General features: G+C 46.8%; 1 protein-coding gene and 1 pseudogene across 1 annotated transcript; one reads left to right on the forward strand and one right to left on the reverse strand.

Annotated features, from left to right (window-relative positions):
* The first annotated feature begins 3,630 nt into the window (after positions 1–3,630).
* Positions 3,631–4,378, forward strand: LOC126059406 (40S ribosomal protein S6-like; annotated as a pseudogene).
* Positions 4,379–17,691: 13,313 nt separating this feature from the next.
* Positions 17,692–21,604, reverse strand: NKX1-2 (NK1 homeobox 2). The gene is made up of 2 exons (XM_049854800.1): positions 21,352–21,604; positions 17,692–19,758 (listed from the first exon to the last, which is right to left on the reverse strand). The coding sequence occupies exons 1-2, from the start codon at positions 21,563–21,565 to the stop codon at positions 19,064–19,066; spliced, it is 909 nt and encodes a 302-aa protein (XP_049710757.1). The 5' UTR covers positions 21,566–21,604; the 3' UTR covers positions 17,692–19,063.
* Positions 21,605–23,747: the final 2,143 nt, after the last annotated feature.

The following is a 23,747-nucleotide window of genomic DNA, read 5'->3' on the forward strand; positions in this document are numbered from 1 at the left end:
ATTGGATGAACTGCAACTAACAGCAAAACAAAGTTAGAACTGGAAGGAACTTGGACGTCGTTTAGTCTACAGCATGTATTTTCTATGTTGGGAAACAGAACCCAGGAGGGAAGCGACTGGGGGTGGGGGTGGGGAAGATACACAACAAGTGAGGGGCAACCCAGTCCTATGGGCCCCACACCCTTCTCGAGGCCACACACTGACAGCTGCAAGCAACAGGACTGTGTTTCAGCACCATTTTCTGTTAGTGAATCAGTCAGAGTCCCAGGGGTGGAAGATGGCACATTCCAATTTGGAAATTTGAGAAGAATTTGTGAAAGGAATTACTTAAATATGGGCAAGGTGTAGGCAAACCAAAGGGAAGAAATGGTCTGGGCCTGGTACGCTGGGGAGTACCGTTACCAGCCTTGGCCTAAAAGCTCTAGAAATGGGAGCAGTTACCAGAACCCAGAGAGAAAAAAGTGTGTAGGAAGGCCACCTGCACGAGCCCGGGCCATCAGCAACCCCACAGGGATAAGCAGCCTGACCCCACTGTCCTCTATTCCTCATCTCATGCCAGGGCTTCCTATGGACATAACCTGTTAGAAAGCCAGAGGCCTAGGGAGCCTGCAGCTCAGCCACCTGGGACAAAGAACAGAGTAGGGAAGGGTGGAGACTAAATAGGGGGTGGGGAGGTGAGGGCGAATAGAAGACACCCAACACCCATAACCAGCTTAGGAAGGTCTTAGCTGAGCAGAAAGTAAAGTCAAAGCTATCTGTGAGGCCCAGGGAAATGGCGTGGGTACTGAGGCAGAGCTGTGAACAGTCAAAGCCAATGTCTCCAGTTGAGCAGAGCAAGCCACCAAAAGAGATTCCGTCCTTGGCTCAATCCTCCCCTCCACCAAGGTCATTTGCTCAGATTGCTATGGCCACACCCTCTCTGGAACTCACTGAGAGCAGAACTTTGCCCCTTATGTCCTTGATGTCCCTCCACAGCATTGAATACAACATAATTAACTTCCTGGAAGTTGGGTCGTTCTGCCCATGTGCTCAGAGAAGAACCATTTCTCCATGGTTCTGCTCAACAAGCCTGAGCAGGTATGTGGGACCAGCCCCAGCTCTAGGAACTCTTACAGAGCACAGGCATCCTTGGCTATGCCTGGGGTAGGCCGTGGACAAGGTGCTCCTGAGCTCAGGAAGGGGAACATGACACCCAAGACCTAAGTGTAACATCAAAATATGTTGCAACACCTTTGGACTCACAGATAAGGTGATGTTTTCAAATACAAGAAACTGCTGAGAATGTCTGGGCTTTATCTGTTCTCTCTTATCAGCAAAATGTAATAGGTACAGAGAACATGATAATGTTTTATGGTTTCTCCACTAACAGTTGTTTTCAGTTTAATTTGGCCTTGAGAAGGAGACTGGACTTGAAAGCTGCTTGTTTTCAACCAAGAAACAGCTGCTGTATTGATAGGCATTTTATTCAGTGTAAAAACAAGTAAGGACAGATTGTACATGCCTTAGTTGCCTGCCCATACCTATTGCCGTCGAGTCGATTCCGACTCATAGTGACCCTATAGGACAGAGTAGAACCTCCCCATAGGGTTTCCAGGGAGCACCTGGTGGATTCGAACTGCCGACCTTTTTGGTAAGGAGACAAACTCTTAACCATTGTGACACCAGGGTTTTCCCTAGTTATCTAGTGCTGCTATAACAGAAATACAACAAGTGGATGGCTTTAACAAACAGAAGTTTATTTTCTCACAGTCTAGCAGTCTAGAAGTCCAAATCCAGGGTGCCAGCTCCAGGGAAAGGCTTTCTCTCACCGTCAGCTCTGGGGCAAGGTCCATGTCATCAATCTTCCCAGGTCCAGAAGCTTCTCCGCGTGGGGACCCCAGGTCCAAAGGATGCGCTATTCTCGTGGCTCTTGTTTCTTGGTGGTATGAGGTCACCCATGTCTATCTGCTCTCTTCACAATTTTCTATCTCAAGAGATTGGCTTAAAACACAACCTAATCTTGTAGATTGAGTTCTGCCTCATTAACGTAACTGCCTCTAATCCAGTCTCATTAACGTAACTGCCTCTAATCCAGCCTCATTAACATCATAGAGATAGAATTTAACAACACATAAGAAAACCACATCACATGACAAAATGGTGGACAATCACACAATACTGGGAATCATGACCTAGCCAAGTTGACACATATTCTGAGGGGACACAATTTAATCCATGGCAGTACCTTACAAAGATTTCTGACCCTCAAAAGTTATTCTTAGATTCATGTAATTAACTATACCCATTGCTGTCCAATCGATTCCAACTCATAGTACCCTTATAGGACAGGGTAGAACTGCCCCATAGGGTTTCCAAGGCTATAATCTTTACATAAGCTGGCTGCCACATCTTTCTTCAGGAGCAGCTGGTGGGTTCGAACTGCCAACCTTTCAGTTAGCAGCCGAGCACTGCACCACCAGGGCTCCTTAATTAACTATACAGGGACCATAAAGCCTGGAGATATAAAGACTGAGCCTCATCAAAGTTATCCAGAACCTAAATTACAGTAGTTCATTCAACAAGAGTTCACCGAGGGCGTTCGGTGCCTGGCACCGCAAGGCTTTGCACATCAGGCAGAAACACATGCGTCTCTTAGTAAATAGGAAGAAGTTCAGGAAACACTCCTTCAACAGGTATGTAACCGGGCTGTTCCAGGCCTGCTCGCTGCAGCCATAGAGACGCGAAATGAGTGAAAGAGAAAGAAGATTTTATTTGGTTGGCCAAGGAAAGGAGCACACCGGGACTTGCGTCGCCAAGATGGCTCCCCGAATACTAGCCCAAGGGGTTTATATGGGTGAAGTAAATCGGGTCCGGCGTCTCCAGGAACGCCTCGAGGTGGGGCCAGCTTGCCGATTGGTCTGGCCCAAAAAGGCATTCAGAGGGCAGTCCGGCCTTTCTGCAGTTGCTCAGTCTATAAAGGGCGGCGGGGGTCTCTCAAACCAGATCTTAGGCTCTGACCCCAGGCTTCTGAAAGCCTTCCCCCAATCTTGGGCCACTGAAGTTTGGTTCCGTCTGGTGGGAGAAGAGTTCCGGGGTCACCCAGAAGACGGGAGCTCAATGGTTCTCGCATGTCAGGCAGGCTAGATCCAGTTCTTGCCAGTTTCAGCCAATCTTTCGACCCCAGTCTCTTATTTTCCTCAACTTGGCCAGATACAGGAAGCGTAGCTAAATAAGGAGATAGCTTAAAGACAGGGAGTTAGTTCCTATATCACGGAAGATGGCAGACACAGCCCTTTGCCTATTCAAGATGGCAGGCAGACTCAGGTGTGAACAGAAATCTTGGAATTTTGACTGTCTGAATAAAAAAGCTGCAACTACATAGAAAACGAAAGAATTCTTGATCTTCTTATACAGGCAACTCTTGACCAGAAAAACAATTTCTGGATTAGACAGGCCTCTTGGCTTTCATTATTTCTTCCTTTGTCCAACTTAAATTTACTTGGTGTTACTACAGACTACATCTACTTGGCCTTAATGTGATTAAAAAATAACAACCAAGCTGACAGTCAAGGAGAACATTTGATAATGACACTCCAAAAATAGGCCTTTGCTCTCTCTTGTGGCAATCCATAGGCGATCAGCTGCATCCCCATGAAGCTGAACGTCTCCTTCCCAGTCACTGGCTTCCAGAAACTCATTGAAGTGGACAATGAACGCAGGCTTCGTACCTTTTATGGGAAGTGGATGGCCACAGAAGTTGCTGCTGACTCTCTGGGTGATGAGCGGAAGGGTTATGTTGTCTGAACCAATGATGGGAACCACAAACAAGGCTTTCCATGAAGCAAGGTGTCTTGAGCCATGACCACGTCCCATTGCTACGGAGGCAGGGGTGTTCCTGTTACAGACCAAAGACAGCTGGAGCAAGAAGGTGCAAATCTGCCCAGGTTGCGTTGTGGATGCTAATCTGAGCTCAACTTGGCTGCTGTAAAAATGGAAAAAGGATATTCCAAGACTGGCTGATACAACTGTGTCTCGTCATCTGGGCCCAAAAGAGCTAGCAGAATCCACGAAATTTTCAGTCTCTCTAAAAAAGATGATGTCCACCCATATGTTTTGAGAAAACCCCTGAACAAAGAAGGCAAGAAACCCAGGACCAAAGCACCCAAGATTCAGCATCTTGTTACTCCACATGTCCTGCAACACAAAGGTCAGTGTATTGCTCTGAAGAAACAGCGCACTAAAGGAAATAAGGAGGAGGCTGCAGAATATGCCCAGCTTTTGGCCAAGAGAATGAAGGAGGCCAAAGGAAAACTCCAGGAACAGATTGCCAAGAGTTGGGAGCTATTCTCTCAGAGCTTCTTCCTCTGAGTCTAGTCAAAAGGAAATTTTCCAAGAGTGACAAAAATATCATACATTTAAAAAAAGTGTTTGGTAATTTGATTTTTCTTTTTCCAGGTTATATTCCCCCTAAAAAGATGTCTTCCCAGCCAAGGACTGGGCAATACATGTAGCCCATCCCTCCTGTTGCTACCGCACTGAGCTGGCTCAGGTACTATTTATACCTGGGGGACAGTCGTTGCTAGCTGCCATTGAGTTGACCCCAACTCATGGCGACCTCATGCACAGGGGAACAAAACACTGCCCAGTTCTGTGCCATCCCCATGATTGGTTGCAGATCTGTGTGGTTTTTGTTGGCTGATATTTGGAAGTAGCTCACCAGGCCTTTCTTCCTAGTCAGTCTTAGTCTAGAAGCTCTGCTGAAACCTGTTCAGCATCAGAGCACCAGGCAAGCCCCCCTGACAGACGGGTAGGGGCTGCACATGAGGCACACTGACAGGGAATTGAACCCAGGTCCCCCCGGAAGGCAAGAATTCTACCCCTGAACCACCAATGTCCCTCAAACACTTTTCAAGACAGAGAAATCCGAGATTCCGAGAAGTAAAGGGCCCCAGCCAGTGTTATGCGATCGGTGTCAGAGCCTGCCGAGAAGCCGGGTATTCCAACTCATAATTCCAGTTCTCAGACATAAGAATTTAAACTAAGAACAACCAAAAAAATACTAAAGTCAAATTTTTTGTCAAAAGTTTAAATAGTGACTTATCAGAATTTATTTGAAAAAAATATTTACATTGCTTATTATTTAAAAAAAAAAAAATAAGATAACCCCCAAGTACTAGTTAAATATTTACTTCCTTATCTGTTTAGGAAGGAGCCCTGGTGGTGCAGTGGTTAAGTGCTCAGCTGCTAATAAAAAGTTCGGCTGTTTGAACCCCCCATACACTCCAGGGGAGAAAGATGTGACAGCCTGCTTCCATAAAGATTTACAGCCCTGGAATCCCTCTGAGGCAGCCCTACTCTGTCCTACAGGATTGCTATGAGTGGGAGTTGAGTGGACCGTGATGGGTTTGGTTTTGGCATCTGTTTAGGCATTAAGAAGCACAGTGTATTTTGCAATGACTCTTTTATTGATTCCATGGAGGATAGCTCCACATGCCAAAACTTGGAAAACTTTTATTACTTTTCTCTTGAGGACTTTCATTCCGGCTCTTTTCAGTTGAACCACAGTAAACCGTATATATGTATGGATGTAATTTAAATAAATACAGGAGGATGCAGGCTCGATGGACATTTTTAATTCTGAGAGGTATAAGATCAAAAAAGTTGAAAGGCCACCAGGATAGACATATGGAAAGATCAAGGGCAGGGACAGGGTCTGTCATGCTCACCACTGCACCCCAGAGTACAGTGACCACAGTATCTGACACACAGCAAACCAAAGGGATTATGTGGGCTTTATCACCGCCTTGAAAATAAGCACCCATAATGCAAGGCCGGATGCTCCTGGAAGTGTGGTTGTTAAATATTTATGCTTCTAAAAAGAGAGCTGGGATAAAACATTCTATATTCGGCTTGCCAGAATGTTGTTATTCAAACATAGTTTTTTCTCTTCTAGAATTAAAAAGAAATTAGAAAATCAATCAGCAAATCCAATTGCCTAGGCTTATACTTCCATAAGAAGCCCTGGTGGTACAGTGGTTAAGTGCTTGGCTGCTAACCAAAAGATCGGTGGTTCAAACCCACCAGTCGCTCCAAAGAGAAAGACTTGGCAGTCTGCTTCTGTAAAGCTTTACAGCTTTGGAAATCCTATGGTTCCAGTCTGTTCTAGTAACCTATAGGGTCACTATGAGTTGGAATTCGACTAGACAGCAATGGGTTTGGTTGGTTTTAGATCCCCATAAATACACGGTATAAATTTCTCTAAAAACTGAAGGTAGTTCCACTTCAACTTATTTTAGAAAACCGTAATGGAAGCTAACCATTTCGTCAGGGAAAAAAGCAGTCATGATTCATCTCGGAAAAACATGACTGTGGTCTTTTGAACTTATCTTGGTACCGACAATACCTTTTTTGTTAGTAACATCATGCCACAATCAAGAACTTATAAATGGCTGGCAAGACCTTTCTCAGACACAAACCAGACCTGCCTAGGCCAAGCGTGGCAAAGGTAGAATTGGTAAAATATTTATCTCCAGCCTGAATTCCAAAGTACATCAGTGCAAAGGAAAGTGTGTTTATGTACAGAAAAAGCTGATAAGGAAGCCACGGCGTCTTCCCTGCTGTATTGTACCAACTGCGTGCCTGTCTGTGGCTTCCACTCAGCCTGAGCTCTCCTTACAGATGCCGAGCCAGGATCTTTCCACTGCATTCCCAGAGCCTAGGGGATGCCCAATAAATGTCTGTCTGTGCAAAGAAAAAGAGGTGGGCATCCTTGAAACATACAACCCATTGCCACGAAGTCAATTCTGACTCATGGCAACCCTACAGGGCAGAGTAGAACTGCCCCATAGGGTTTCCAAGGAGTAGCTGGTAGATTCAAACTGCCGATATTTTGGTTACCAGCCAAGTCTCTGACAGCTGCGCCACCAGGGCTCTTGGACCATATGTATATATATATATTTTAAACATACAAAAGACATGGTGGAAAAGGATATAAAAGCATTCTTGAAAAATTTAAAGGTGTGATTCACATGTAAGGTATTTTTATTAATTTATCACACAAGAGATGATGTCTTTGTGATATCGCGTGAATAATTGCTATTTGCTACTATTCACTGATATTCCTGAACCAAGCCAAATCCATTGCCGTCGAGTCGATTCTGACTCATAGCGACTCTACAGGACAGAGTAGAACTGCCATATAGGGTTTCCAAAGTCATAATCTTTACAGAAGCAGGCTGCCACATTTTTTCCCACAGAGTGGCTAGTGAGTTCCATCTTTCGGTTAGCAACTAAGCGCTTAACCACTGAGCCACCAGGGCTCCTTTGTATGGAGGGAAGCTAATTTCAAATTAGGGATCTGTTTGGATTTTGATGTGTTTAAAAAGATTACATCAAAATTTTTGCTCGGGAGCCCTCATACATGGCATAAACAGTACACAAAACATTACTACCAATGCACAAACACCAGAAGAGAAACTAGATAACTGGGAGCTTCTAAAAATCAAACACCTATGCTCATCCAAAGACCTCATCAAAAGAGTAAAAAGATTACCTACAGTCTGGGGTAAAGTTTTCAGCTATGACATTTCCGATCACTGTCTGATCTCTAAAATCTATATGATACTGCAAAAACTCGACAACAAAAAGACAAATAACCCAATTAAAAATGGCAAAGGATATGAACGGACACTTCACTAAAGAAGACAATCAGGTAGCTAACAGATACACGAGGAAATGCTCATGATCATTAGCCATTAGAGAAAAGTAAATCAAAACTGCAATGAGATTCCATCTCACTCCAGCAAGGCTGGCATTAATCCAAAAAACACAAAATAATAAATGTTGGAGAGGCTGTGGAGAGATTGGAACACTTCTACACTGCTGGTGGGAATGTCAAATGGTACAACCACTTTGGAAATCGATTTGGCACTTCCTTAAAAAGCTAGAAATAGAACTACCGTACGATCCAGTAATTCCACTTCTTGGAATATATCCTAGAGAAATAAGAGCCTTTAAACGAACAGATATATGCACACCCATGTTCATTGCAGCACTGTTTACAATAGCAAGAAGATGGAAACAACCAAGGTGCCTATCAACAGATGAATGGATAAATAAATTATGGTATATTCACACAGAGGAATACTAAGCATCGGTAAAGAACAGTGATGAATCCATGAAACATCTCATAACATGGAGGAATCTGGGAAGGCATTATGCTGAGTAAATTAGTCAATTGCAAAAGGACAAATATTGTATGAGACCACTGTTACAAGAACTCAAGAAATAGCTTAAACAGAGAAGAAAATATTCTTTGACGGTTACGAGAGTGGGGAGGGAGGGAGAGGGGTATTCAGTAATTAGATAGTAGGCAAGAACTATTTTAGGTGAGGGGAAAGACAACACACAATACAGGAGAGGCCAGCACAACTGGACTAAACCAAAAGCAAAGAAGTTTCCTGAATAAACTGAGTGCTTCGAAGGCCAGCGTAGCAGGGGCAGGGGTTTGGGGACCATGGTTTCAGGAGACATCTAAGTCAATTGGCATAATAAAATCTATTAAGAAAACATTCTGCATCCTACTTTAGAGAGTGGCATCTGGGGTCTTAAACGCTAGCAAGCAGCCATCTAGGATGCATCAATTGGCCTCAACCCACCTGGAGCAAAGGAGAATGAAGAACACCAAGGACACAAGATAATTATGAGCCCAAGAGACAGAAAGGGCCACAAAAATCAGAGACTACATCAGCCTGAGACCAGAAGGACTTGGTGGTGCCCGGCTACAACCGAACACTGTTCTGACGGGGAGCACAACAGAGAACCCATGAGGGAGCAGGAAAGCAGTGGGATGAAGACTTCGAATTCTGGTAAAAAGACTAGACTTAATGGTCTGACCGAGACTAGAGGACCCCAGAGGTCATGGTCCCCAGACCTTCTGTTAGCCCAGGACTGGAACCATTCCCAAAGCCAACTCTTCAGACAGGGATTGGACTGGACTATAAGATAGAAAATGATACTGGTGAGGAGTGGGCATCTTGGATCAAGTAGACCCATGAGACTATATGGGCAGCTCCTGCCTGGAAGGGAGATGAGAAGGCAGAGGGGAACAGAAGCTGAATGGACACAAACGTAGAGAGTGGAGAGGAGTGTGCTGTCTCATTAGGGGGAGAGCAACTAGGAGTATATAGCAAGGTGTATACAAATTTTTCTATAAGACACTGACTTGATTTGTAAACTTTTACTTAAAGCACAATAAAAATTAAAAAAAAATTTTTTTTCCTTGGAGATAAGTTTTTTGTTTTTTAAGTCAAGATCAAAGAAGAGTTGATTAGTTTTATTCTCTCTGTAGAGACATCTATAGGAATCAAGTATTTGGAAATTCTGGGAACTATGTGACCAGCAGCTGCCTGGGAGTGTGTAAAGTGCAAACCCCTCTTTCTTAATTTCTTAGTACTGTTGTAACAGAAATACCACAAGTGGGTGGCTTTAAAGAGCACAAATGTATTTCCTCACAGTTCAGGAAGCTAGAAGTCTGAATTCAAAGTGTGGCTTTAGGGGGAGGGCCTTCTTTGTCTATTTGAGCTTCTGGTGGCCAGCCATCCTTCATTCTTGGCCATCTTTGCATGGTGCCCTCCTGTTCATGCTGGCTCATCTCCCTGCTGGTGCTGCTCTTTCTATCACTCAGAAATGATCAGGTTTAGGACATCCCGTGTACTGACAGGGCCACATCAACATAGCAAAGAAAGCCCTGTTTCCAAATACCATTCCATCCAACCACAGGTATAGCAGTCAGAACTCCCACACATAATTTTGGGGGACACAATTCAATCCATAACACCCCCATCTAGGGCTCAGTTCTAAATCAGCAGGAAGCACTAACATTTATTGACAGCATATGGTGTGCCCTAGGAGAATTAGAAAAATGAGGAAACTAACCCAAGATTGCAGAGCTAGTAAGTGGTGGAGGCAGCTCCTTTTACTAGACATATTGCCTAGGAGGAAAAGAGGGGAACAGACAGATTGAAATGTGCCCTGCGGCTGGGACTCTGTTTTGGTAAATTCCCATCAATCAGAACAGCCTGGCACAGACCTGGGAGCAATAAACGTTTGTGGCAGGAAGGAAGAAGGAGATGGAGGAAAGGAAGAAGGGCAATGGAATACCCTTTCATGCCCGCCCTGACACTTCAGTGTGAAAACACAATGCCCAAACAGCTCTCAAATCATTTAAAAATATTTTAAACCAAATGTCTTACACGATTGGCAGCCTCATATGTGATTTAAACCAAGGAGCCCTGGTAGCACAGTGGTTAAGCGTTCTTCTGCTAACCAGGAGGTCGGCAGTTTGAATCAACCAGCTGCTCCTTGGAAACCCTATAGGGCAGTTCTACTCTGTCCTATAGGGTCGCTATGAGTCAAAAATGACTCGACAGCAACGAGTTTGGTTTTTGATTTTTGGAGTCAGAAGGCCTAGATTTCAGGCTCTGCTCTTTTTCTTACTAGCTGTGTGAGCTTGGGGAAGTCACTTAATCTCACTGAATCTTAGTTTCTCCTTAGACAATGTGGGTGACCTTGGGCGAGTCACTGCCCCTTCTAAGACTCAGTTTATTTTACCAGTAAATAAAGGGATTAGCCAGCGAGCAAAAGACACAAATAAGCACTTGACCAAAACACACCTCCAATGGCCAAGAGGCACGTGAAGAGATGGTCATCATTAACCTTCAAGAATGAAAATGTGAAACCAGTACACACACCTTCAAAATGATTGGAATGAAAAAGTGTTGGGAGGAGAAGGAAAACCTGGAACTCCCACTCACAGCAGAGGCAGAGGGGCATACGAGGTGTCACAACCGCACTGGAAAACTCTTCAGAGGTATCTACCATAGGGTCAGTGAGTTGGAATCAACGCCATTGTAGTGGGTTTACTAAAGCTAAACATACATATGCCCAATAATCCCACTTCTATGTATACTTATTAGCAATGGAAATAAGAAGATATATTTATCAAAAGACATATATAAGAATGTTTAGTTATAATAGCTCAAAACTGGAAAGTAGCCCATTGTCCATCATCAGTAGAATGGATAAGTTGCGGCACGTATATACGATAAAATACCAAGAGTGATAAGAATGAACCATCTACAAGTGTACATGCAAAGGACCTCTTTAAAGTATAGACAAGCAAAGATGTCACCTTGAAGACTAAGGCGTGCCTGACCCAAGCCATGGTATTTTCAATCACATCATATGCATGTGAAAGCTGGACAATGAATAAGGAAAAGCGAAGAAGAATTGATGCCTTTGACTTGTGGTGTTGGCAAAGAATACTGAATATACCATGGACTGCCAAAAGGATGAACAAATCTGTCTTGGAAGAAGTACAGCCAGGATGCTCCTTAGAAGAAAGGATGGTGAGACTGCATCTTACATACTTTGGACATGTTGTCAGGGGGGATCAGTCCCTGGAGAAGGACATCTTGCTTGGTAAAGTACAGGGTCAGAGGAAAAAAGGAAGACCCTCAACAAGATGGATTGACACAGTGGCTGCAACAACGGGCTCAAGCATAAAAACGATCGTGAGGATGGCGCAGGACATTCTTTGGTACATAGGGTTGCTGTGAGTCGGAACCGACTTGATGGCACCTAACAACAACAGCAACTAATACATAAGAACATAGATGAAACTTACACGTGTGTTTAGTGAAGAATCCCAACATGAAAAAGTATATACTATATGATTCAATTTTTTAATGGAAAAAAAAAAAACAGGTATCCAAAGAAACCGAGTAATAATAAAATTAATCTATAAGATGAGGTTTATTCAGGCAGAAGATTCCAAATTGGATAGCACCAAACCACATGTGGAAGGGTACTCTGCTGAGCATCATCGGTGACTGGCTTTTTATATATATATATAAAAAAATCCGGAAGCAAAGAAGCTTATTTCCAATTGGCTTATACAATTTACTATTGAAACACTGTCAGGATCTCATTGATCAATGAGGATGGCCTGATTTACAGGAAAGTTAGGTTTAAGTTTTGGTAAAACAAATCTTAGGGGCATTGTCTCCTTGACCCCCGAAGCCATTTTGTCAACCACATGACTCTATTTTTATCCATTAAATACAGCTAAAATAAACTTATGATATTAGAAGTCAGGACAGTGGTTACCCTTAAACCCATTGCCATGGAGTCAATTCTGACTCATAACGACCCTATAGGACAGAGTAGAACTGTCCCAATAGGGTTTCCAAGGTTATAATCTTTACGGGGACCCCTGGTGGTATAGTGCTTAAGAGCTCAGCTGCTAACCAAAAGGTCAGTAGTTCAAATCCATCAGCCAATCCTTGGAAACCCTACAGGACAGTTCTACTCTGTCCTATAGGATCACTATGAGTCGGAACCAACTCAATGGCACACAACAGCAACAATCTTTATGGAAGCCGGCTGCCACATCTTTATCCCACAAAGAGGCTAATGAGTTCAAGCCACCAACCTTTTGGGTAGCAGCTGAGCGTTTAACCACTGTGCCACTAGGACTCCTTTGGTCACCCTTGGGGAGGGTAATTGATGGAGGGGACAACTGGGTGCTTTTGAAAAGCCAATAATGTTCTGTTCCTTGATCTGGATGCTGGTTATATAGGTGTGTTCTGTTTGTGAAAATGCATCAAGCTGAACACTTGATATATTCAGTTTTCTGTATGTTTATTATGCCTTGATAAATTTTTTTAAAAAATGAAGTGGTTGGGCTAGACACAGCATCTTTAATGCCCTTTCCAGCTCCAACTTGTATAGCAACTACCATCATTATGTGCCAGGCACTAATCTAAGTGCTCTCAGTAGCCATCCAGGGTAAGCACTATGATAATCTCCATTTGTAAATGAAGAAACCAAGGCACAAAGACATCAAGTAACTTGCCAAGGTCACATACCCATGAGGGGTGGAATTGACTTTGAACTGAGTCAGTCTGAGGCCAGAGGCCACACTTTGAGCAGTATGCTACCCACCTCACATATAGTCAACCTTGACGACCACAGTCCAGAGAACCAGAAAGGGTTAGGTGTGGCTGACACCTACTGTGTGTCTCCATGGCTTTCCCTTTGTCTCAACAGCCCTTCCCCTTCAGCATTTTTCTCCCCCTCTGGGGGGCTTCATAGGGTCGCTCTGAGTCAGAATCAACTCGACAGCAACAGGTTTGGTTTGATTTGGCTGAGGGGCTTTCTGTTTCTCCTTCCCTGACTCTACTTCTTCCCTTTCCCCATAGAGTCTTGGGTGCTTGCCTTCAACTGCCCATAAGATGCAATTATGTTTTTAAATGTATTTAGCATTTATTGAAAAATGTCTTATGGTCCTGTAGGCTGCCATCCAGTTGGCCCCCACATTATGGCAACCCCATATGTTAGACAGTAGAACTGCTCCATAGGGTTTTCTTGGCTGTAGTCTTGATGAAAGCAATTCTCCAGACCTTTCTTTTGGAGCCATTGGGTGGGTTCGAACAGCCAACCTTTAGGATAGGAGCCAATCACAAACTGCTTGTACCACCCAGACTCCTTTTCTTTTGTTAGGCCTCTCTTAAATTTTAAAAGTGAGTTGAGTTGCTTCTTAAGAGTTATTTCTAAAAAGACAGGCAGGCTGAATCTGTGCCCGTGAACGCACTGGGCTTCTCTCAGTGTAAGAAATGCACTCCACTCGCTCCCTGAAATAAGACTCCCTCATACATGGTGAGGATCAATTTGTCCTTTTTTTTATATAATTTTTATTGTGCTTTAAGTGAAAGTTTACAAATCAAGTCAGTCTCTCACACAAAAACCCATATACACCTTGCTACACACTCCCGATTACTCTCCCCCCTCAATGACACAGCCCGCTCTCTCCCTCCACTCTCTCTTTTTGTGTCCATTTCACCAGCTTCTAACTCCCTCCACCCTCTCATCTCCCCTCCAGCCAGGAGATGACAACATAGTCTCAAGTGTTCACCTGATCCAAGAAGCTCACTCCTCACCAGCAACCCTCTCCAACCCATTGTCCAGTCCAATCTATGTCTGAAGAGTTGACTTCGGGAATGGATCCTGTCCTGGGGCAACAGAAGGTCTGGGGGCCATGACCACCAGGGTTCTTCCAGTCTCAGTCAGAGCATTAAGTCTGGTCTTATGGGAATTTGGGGTGTGCATCCCACTGCTCTCCTGCTCCCTCAGGGGTTCTGTGTTGTGTTCCCTGTCAGGGCAGTCGTCGGTAGTAGCCAGGCACATCTAGTTCTTCTGGTCTCAGGATGATGTACTCTCTGGTTCATATGGCCCTTTCTGTCTCTTGGGCTCGTAATCGCCTTGTGTCCTTGGTGTTCTTCATTCTCCTTTGATCCAGGTGGGTTGAGACCAATTGATGCATCTTAGATGGCTGCTTGCTAGCATTTAAGACCCCAGACGCCACTCTTCAAAGTGGGATGCAGAATGTTTTCTTAATAGATTTTATTATGCCAACTGACTTGGGTGTCCCCTGAAATCATGGTCCCCAGGCCCCTGCCCCTGCTACGCTGGCCTTCGAAGCATTCAGTTTATTCAGGAAACTTCTTTGCTTTTGGTTTAGTCCAATTGTGCTGACCTCGCCAGTGTTGTGTGCTGTCTTTCCCTTCACCTAAAGTAGTTCTTATCTACTATCTAATTAGTGAATGCCCCTCCCCCACCCTCCCTCTCTCCCCCATCTCATAACCACACAAGAATGTTTTCTTCTCAGTTTAAACTATTTCTCAAGTTCTTATATTAGTGGTCTTATACAGTATTTGTCATTTTGCAACTGACTAATTTCACTCAGCATAATGCCTTCCAGGTTCCTCCATGTTATGAAATGTTTCACAGATTCCTCACTGTTCTTTATCAATGCATAGTATTCCATTGTGTGAATATACCATAATTTATTTGTCCATTCGTCTGTTAATGGGCACCTTGGTTGCTTCCATCTTTTTGCTATTGTAAACAGTGCTGCAATAAACATATCTGTTGGTGTAAAGGCTCTTATTTCTCTAGGATATATTCCAAGGAGTGGGATTGCTGGATCATATGGCAGTTCTTTTTCTAACTTTTTAAGGAAGCGCAAAATCGATTTCCAAAGTGGTTGTACCATTTGACATTCCCACCAGCAGTGTAGAAGTGTTCCAATCTCTCCACAGCCTCTCCAACATTTATTATTTTGTGTTTTTTGGATTAATGCCAGACTTGTTAGAGTGAGATGAAATTTCATTGTAGTTTTGATCTGCATTTCTCTAATCGCTAATGATCGTGAGCATTTCCTCACATATCTGTTAGCTACCTGAATGTCTTCTTTAGTAAAGTGTCTATTCATATCTTTTGCCCATTTTTTAATTGGGTTATTTGTCTTTTTGCAGTTGAGTTTTTACAGTATCATGTAGATTTTAGAGATCAGGCACTGATCAGAAATGTCATAGTTAAAAACTCAATTTGTCATTTTTAACGTCAGAAATCTATGACCAATGGAAGGTCCAAGTCTGAAAAATTTCCGGCCAGCTCTTTTTGGGGTATTAAGAACTTGTAAGGAGCCCTGGTGGCACAGTGGTGAAGAGCTAGGCTGCTAATCAAAAGGTTGGCAGTTCAAATCCACCAACCACTCCTTGGAAATCCTACAGGGCAGTTCTACCCTGTCCTATAGGGTCACTATAAGTCAGAACCATCTCGACAGCACCAAACAAGAACTTGTAAAGTAAGGCTAGGAAGTCAATGTCTTAGGTATCTGGTAAGAGTGTTGGCTTATTTAGTAGCCACTAGGATTCCCTGGGAGGATTCCCTGAAGTAGCTCTGGTGGCACAATAATTAAGCGCTCAGCTGCTAACCATAAGATTGGCAGTTTGAACCCACCATGGGCTCTGAGGGAGAAAAGATTACAGCACAGGAAACCTTATAGGGCAGTTCTACTCTGTCATACAGGGCCCCTATGAGTCAGAATTGACTTGATGGCACAACAGGATTCTCTGGGTGGTGCAAACAGTTAAGCACTCAACTACTAGCTGAAAGGTTGGTGGTTCAAACCCACCCAGAGGCGCCTGGGAATGCCTGTAGAACTGCTCAGCCTTGAAAACCCTAAGAAGCAGTTTCTTTCACTCTGTACACATGGGGTCACCATGAGTTGGCAATCGACTGGTCAGCAACTAATGACAATTAAAATTCTGTGAAGATCCTTCGCTTTTATTATAAAAAATGGCCCTAAATGTGTGTTTGCATATACTGCCTGCAAGTGTAGACACTATGTATGTATCCAGCATAAATCTAAACAGGATGGCTTAGGGTAGAAATACTCTCCATTTCTGAGCGTTAGCTGGCCAGGGTTAGGGGAAAGATACGATACAGGTAGTCCCCAACTTACAACTGGGTTCCATCTGATGACTCCATTGTAAATCAGTTCTGATGTAAGTCAAATATCTTTTTTTTTTGTTTGTTTCCATAGCCTGTTACATGGGAGTGTTTTGAACAGTAAATCATAAAATGCATGAGTGAACATCTGAGAATAACATCAGCAAATTACAAGCTGAAACGCTGTATGTAGTGCGTATTATCAACGATAAGTTGTACAAAAAAAAACCAAACCAGTGATAAGAGCAGTTTCTCGTAACTCAAATATGTAGTAAATTGGGGACTACCTGTGTATATGTATGTGTGTATATACATATATCTTCTGATAATTATAAAATGATTTTAAAACTTTGCTAATAGAAGGCAAGGAATAATTAAACAAGAAATTGTTACAAAAAGAATTTATTAGACAAACACACCAGTAGATTGAGCCTAAGGATTTGGTTGGAGAGCCAACAAGCCTTTTAAAGCAGCAGAAGTCCAAAGTCTCACACTTGAGACATTCCTCTGTGACGATTTGTGGAAAAAAGAAGGGTGAGGAATTACAGCACTGCATGTCATAACTGCACAGAAAGATAACCTCCCAGCTCCCTCCCTACTCCATCTCTTCGACTGAAGTCTTCTGTAATTCTGCACCTGGGGGCTGGAATGAACAGTGCACCGTGTATTACAGACATCCAGCGTCTTTGTTAAATATTGCTCCTGTGCACCTGAGAACGCACTTGAATTGTTTGTTCATGGACGTGGAACATTGCTTTTGAGAAACCAACAGTTACTGACGAAGTGTTTACCACCCCGTAATGCGAATAAAATAACACCTTCTACTACAGTCACTGCATTTTTAATCTCATCTGGCACCAGCTGTCTTTTAGAAAGTGACACTGTGTTGTCTGGGGAACACTCTTTCTGAAGAATAGAAGAAAAAGAGTCTACTACTTGGTAAATAACAGATGATTAAATAATACATGATCTTAAATCTTGTGAGAGTCACAGGAATATCAAGTCTTCTTCTAATTTTGAGAGATGGATATATTTTCTATCATTCCTGATAATAACAGAATTAGATATTTCAAGATTATAACAACAATGTGTTCATAATACTAAAGAGTGTGCTTTTACTTTCTAAAGATATTGATCATTAAATTTAATTATTAATGGCATAGGTTGCCAAAAAAAAGCAAGGAATATGGTAACCATATAGGTATTAGCCGGCCTCAGGTAATGAAATCAGGTGAGACTGAAACACATGTGCCACAGTCGAAGCTATCTGGGTTTCTGAGATGTTGGCTACAAGATCATACTACTAAGAGAAACAGAAAACTATAAGAAGAGTGTTCCAAACAAAGCTGGCAAGGGAATTTTACAGAACTCATTTTTTTTTTTTTTACAGGAGATTATAAAAGCCCCAGTTAGAATGTGTGCCCATCTATCAAGCACCTGTAGCTGAATCCACTATGAACATGCTTTTTGCTTCCATGGTAGCTCTTTACACACAAGAACCATCGCTTTTGCAGTCCCTGACACCCTTTTGTTTCATTCTGCCATCATGGAGAGTCTGTTTGGAGCAAGAATTGCTTTCAAGTCAGAATCTTAAATGAAGACCTAAAATTGTTGAGTTTTGTGCTTTTAAATAGTTGAATTCACGGTAGTAGCCTGTGCAGGTGGAGCTAGCTCTCAGCCCCTTTGTCCGGCCTTTGGGAGCCAAGGAATTGCAGGGACAAGTAGATTAGTCAGGGCTAAAGTTTTAATGTATCAAATGCTGTGGGTCAAAACAGGCCGCCGGTTGCAGACTTCATGCCACTAGCTGAGCCATCGGTCCCTTTCATGCCATTTTTTAAAATGCATTTGGGGTACTGCTGTGGTTTGTCAAAGCTGTTCTCAAAACCTGGGGAGCAAGGAGCAGCGTGACCTCTAGCTAGTCTAACGACAAAGTGGAGTTCCTTTCCTAGCACAAACTCTAGTCTACTCAGAAAAATGAGTCACCAGCTCTCTCAGGAATAGACTGTGGAGAGACTATTTGGAACAAGAGTTGCTTTCAAATATTGAGTTTTACGCTTTTAAAAAATAGTCCGTTACACACAAATGCAACGTGTGCTCGTAGAACCGGCTCTCACCCAGTTCTACTCAGTATTCGCGAGCAAGGAACGGCTGGGTTTGCACCAGTCAGTACTTGGCTAGGAAAGCGGAAGTGATCCGCCATGAAAAGGGAAAGCTCCTTAACGTCTGAGTGAGCTAAAATCTTTGCAGATTCGACGCTAAGTGTGAGCAGCACGAGGAGGAAGTCTGGGTTCCCTTGTTGCCCCATCTTTCTCATTTCTACTTTTGTTAGCTCTGCACCCCAAATCCAGGCCCCCCAAAAGAGCCCTTGAACCGAATTAAGTCTGATGGAAAGTGAAGAACAAGGTCGAAAAACAAGGAGCTTTGAGGTTGGCCCGGGTCTCTGGACATTTTTAAAGATGGCAGCGCCTTCCTTGACCCGCTATGTGAACTGCGCGGATTCAGGGGGTCCCGACGGCGGGAAGAGGTGCGGCTGGGAGTCCGCTGGCGGCTTCTCCCTGCCCTCTGGCGGCGACTCCCGGAAGCTGGAGGGAAGGGGGCACAGACACCCACCCACCAGGAGGGGGCGGTGCCTGCGCCTCCGCGCCCCTCGGCCGAGAGGGGAAACCATAAGGTGACACCAATCACTGCCGATCCTCACCAAATGGGGGTCCGAGGGGGGGCTCCGGGTTCATAGGTGGGGGGCGTAGAAGGGGGTCAGGTAGGAGGGCCCGAGGAAGGGAGCGAAGGGGCCCCCGGCGGCCGTCAGCGGGAAGGAGGAGGCAGCCGGGAAGAGGACGTTGGCCGCAGCGTAGGAGGGAAAAGTCTGGAAGGGCAGCGCGCCGGGGCCGGGCGGGCCGGGGCTGCCCCGCGCGCCGCCAGCCCCCGCCGCCGGTCCTGGTGCCCCGGGCTGGGCCGCACCACCCCCTGCCTGCGCCGCGCCGTCGGCGCCAGGGTTCTGCTTCTTCCACTTGGTCCTGCGGTTCTGGAACCAGATTTTGACCTGCGTCTCCGTGAGGCTGAGCGACAGCGCCAGGTTCAGACGCTCGCACACCGACAGGTAGCGCGTGGCCCGGAACTTGTTCTCCAAGGCCACCAGCTGCTCGTAGGTGAAGGCGGTGCGCGCGCGCCGAGGCTTGGCTAGGCTGGGCTCGGCGCGCCGGCGTCGGGGCCGCGGGGAGCCAGGCGAGGCCGGGGAGCCCGCAGGGCCGCCCCCGCAGCCAACGCCCGCGCTGCGCGCCCCGGCAGCCAACGCCGCCGCCCGGGCCTCAGGGGAGCGCGCCGCCCGCTCCCGCCGCCGGCGCCGCCCGGCGTCCTCCGAGTCCTCCTCCTCCGCCTCCGAGCCCTCCAGCGGGGACACCGCGCCCGCGCCTCGGCCCACAGCATCTAGGGGAGAAGGGGGCGGTGACCAGAAGCCCGGAGTGACCCGGCCCCCGGGGGTTCCCAACCTCCTGCTGTCCTTCCCGGAGCGAGAACTGCCCGCGTCCCAGCCGCTGGCATCGCCCTCCTCCCCTTAACGGCGCAACCTCGAAAGCGCCTTCCAGGAATTGGGGTTTAGGGGTCCGGTACCCCCCTACACATCTGCCACTTAGTAGATGTCCCAAAATGAGTGAATGACATCCCCCCCACCACCAATAATGAATAGTGAGTTATTGGGTAACCTTATGGGGGGGGGTAGGATTATTGTACATTAAGACATGGAGTGCGCTTAGGGGTGTGTCTCCCCAATCTCTAGAAGCTTATTTAGGTCCGGCATTCCTAGCAATTAAAAAAGAAGTTATTTAGCCCCCCTCCTCCTTTAAAGTGAAATTCCCCTTTCCCATCTTCTCTCTCCTGCCGTGTTAATGGAGTTTCAGATTTGTGCGGGGCTGGATCGATAGATGTCATCTATTAAAGGTAAGTTTTAATCGAACAATATTAGGATCAGAGATGGAAAGGGGGTTTGAAGTCGGTACCTGCAAGCTGCGGGGCAGGAGATAGGCAAGCGCCAGTAATAGAATATCGATCACGGGGGTGGGGAGGGGAAGAGCGCGGCCCCTCCGAGGGGCGATCGGAACAATTACCAGGCCGGCGGCCCGGGCCCAGGTGTGGCCTCCAGAGGCTCCCCGAGACCCAGACAATCACCACCAAATTTGGGGAGGAGGAGCGGGGACCACGTGGGATCCAGCCTCCCCGAGGGCCTGCGCCCCTGATCCTCGGCGTCCCTTGGGGGACCTTGTGCCCACGCCTCAACCCGGCACGGGTCCTGCTGTCTTTAGTCCTTCCTTCCAGACACAAACTTTCCTGGACCCTCACCAGGCGCCCCCAGCCTTAGGAAGAAGTAAAAAAAAAACCATTTTTTTTTTTCGAGGAGAAAGGACCCAAAGCCTCCCATCACCCCACCCTCCCGCCCGCAGCCCCAATCAATGGTTGAGTCTGGGGCGAGCGACCGCACAGGGCGGCTGAGTCTCTGCCGGTAGCGCCAGGTGGCTGAAACCGGGCACCAGCTGCGAAATCCTGACCTCTATTCTCACCGAGTCCGGGGCACAGGACTTAACCGAGCCTCAGCTCTCAATCCACGAAATGGGGGTGGTGGTAAGGATGCTGTCTACCTTGCAGCCTCCGAAGTTTTTCCTTGTTTTTATACCGGCCCCTAGCCAAGTCCTGGCACGTGGAGGGCGTATTGAAGGCCAAATGAATAAATGAGCCTGGGAAGGGTGTTCGCCCTGCGAGCAAATCAGAGCTTGGGCCCGGCCCGCTTGGCGGGGGAGCAGGGACCGGGGTTCGGTGGCAAATCTCTGCCCCAGGGGACTGGGAGCCTCTTCTTTGCCTCTATCCAGCTCTGAGGCCGGGACTGCGTTTCGCTCCTCATCCTAGGTTCCTTTTGCCTTTGGGGAAGCCGCTGCTCAGCGCTACTCGCCGGGTTTCTGGCTGCCCCTCCCCCAGCCGCGCCATCCTCCGGGCAGGACCGCCCGGGGCCAGGGCCCCTTGCATCCTTACCAGGGCTCTCCCGGTGCTGGGCCGGGTCCCCGGGGCTGGCGTCGTTTCCCGCTTCAGCCTCCGCCAAACTTTTGTTGGCTTCCCGGGGCGCAGGGCGCACAGCCGGCAGGGCAGCACGGGTGAATTTCTGCGGGTCCAGGATGTCCAGGACGGAGAAGGAGATCTTGTGGGAAGAGGAGGCCGCCTTGGCCCCGCCGTCCTGCCATGCCAGCATGCCCGCCGGCCGCAGACCAGTGGCCAGGCGGCGCGGGGTCCAGAATGGCCACGTTCGGGGTCGCTGTCCGGCTGGGGCTCGGCCGCAGCTCTCCGGCGGGGAGGAGGGTCAAGACAGCCAAGTCGAGCCGGGGGTGGGAGGCAGGAGGGGGCGGGGAAAGCTCTGAGGGGCTTCACACCAATTGGCACTTGGGTTGCCCAGGCCCCGCCACGTGCAGGGCGCGCTAGCAGCCGCCCCAGGACTGCCGGGCGCCCGGCGGGGACCCGTCACCTAGCGGAGGGGGCGCTCGGTGCGCCCTGCGCGCGCGCCCGCCGGGACAGCGCCGCCTGCTCCCCGCGCCTCCGCCCAACCGGGAGAGACTCGGGATGTGGGAGAGGAAGAAGGAGAGGTTCCACCGTACAGAGAGGAGAGCTGGAGGCTTCCACCGTACACACACAACTCGGACTTGGGTTTGCGCTCCATCCGCCATGCACCCGCCTTTGGTTTTGCCGTGCAGTTGAAGTCAGGACTGCTTACCTCTCCAAGGCAATGCTCAGCGCATCTCCTGCCTGTTGGTGAACCACAGCGCACAGAGAAGGCCTCAGACTCGGTCACCTCTCATTTAAAACCCCCCTGTTCTCACAGTTTACAGTTTACTAAGCTCTGTGCTTGCACGATCTCATGTGATTCAGCATAACTGTGAGGTGTCTGTGGCCTGGGTATAGACCATTATTCCTGCTTTAAAGATGAGGAAATTGAGATTCAAAGAGAAGTGATTTGCCCAGGGTCACTATTACGTGGTGACAAGAGTTTGGATTTGAACCCGGGTCTCCTCCCAAACCAGTGCCCTTTTCACTACATCCTGCTGCTTCTGAAAAGGAGGAAGAAAACCCTGTAGAGTGTCTGGAGTCCTTCCCTTCCACCCCAGCCCCCAGCTGGGTCAGAAGAACAACAGGAGTTGTGGACAGGTGCCCGAGGCCCCACCAGGGTGCCCATTGCTTTGGAAACCTAGGTGGGGCTGCGGGCTCAAAGCAGGTGAGATGGTTGAGGGTGACTGCCCTGGCTTGCTGTGATGCCATGCACAACCCTTGGTGTGATTTCAGGCCTTCTTCACAGATTCAAGCATTGGTGACAGAAATTGGGTCTTTGGCAAGGGCAGATTAACCAGTAAGGCAGATTAACAGGTTTAGTTGTGTTTATTTACTAATCTGTAGTGCATGATTTTAGGTGGGTTGAAAACAGGTGAGATTGTGCACCACAGATTAGTACGTAAGCATAATTAAGCCTGTGCGTACCTTGCTCATTAGGTAATCCGTCCCTGGTAGGAATCAGGCTGAATCTTTGACCCCCACACCACTCCTAGCCCCAAGAAGAAAAGGTTAAAAGATGCTTGTGTGGTTTGCATTTAAGGTCAGAGAACTAATAGGATTGAAATGGCCCCATCTGCCCCACCAAGTCCCCTGGAATGGCAAGCATTGGTGGTTGTGGAAGCTTCCACGACCACGCCCATCCCCTCCTTTCTCTTTTATTGACGCAGTCCATGAGCACCAGGCGTTTATTCCAGCGGCAATTTCTGAGGCTTCTCCCAGCACCTCCGCCCAGAACCCCCTAACTCCACCATTCCTTTCTTCCCTGCCCCATGTGGCTTCCCAACAATGACTTAGCAATTAATATTGTCTGAGCGGGTAAGGGTAGGAAGAGGAGGAGAAGCTTCCCAGGAAAGTGCTGGGGGATGCTAATCCCATCTGTTAGTGAAGAGGCGGCCTGAGAGGCCAGCTCCCTGTAGCTTTTCTCATTCAAACCTTGCTGTCCCTCCCAGAGGCGGCCACAGTATTCACTGCTGACTTTAAAGCCCTGTGGAGATTCCAACCCTAGAGCAAAGATGGATTGTGCTTTTAAAGCTCAGGACAGGAAGTGCCCTGCCCAGGCCACTGGACCACTTCCCACCAAAGGGACAGCCAAAGAGAAGACTGCCTTAGAATTAGACAGAGGCCCCCAGGATCCTGCCTTTGTGAATGGCAGATAGGACACCTTGTTTTCTGTTTCCTCAACTCTTACCCAGTCCTCACTTGATTTTTTTTTTTTTATCTTCCTTCTCCCATGTCCCTATATTTTTCCATACTTAGATTTTTCAGGACAGCTAGGGATGTATCTGCTTAAGGTTGCTCCCACATGGAACATGTGGCTTCCCCTGGTCCCTCTT

The sequence above is a fragment of the Elephas maximus genome, chromosome 16 (assembly GCF_024166365.1).
Source record: "Elephas maximus indicus isolate mEleMax1 chromosome 16, mEleMax1 primary haplotype, whole genome shotgun sequence".
In the NCBI taxonomy this organism is placed as follows: Eukaryota; Metazoa; Chordata; class Mammalia; order Proboscidea; family Elephantidae; genus Elephas; species Elephas maximus.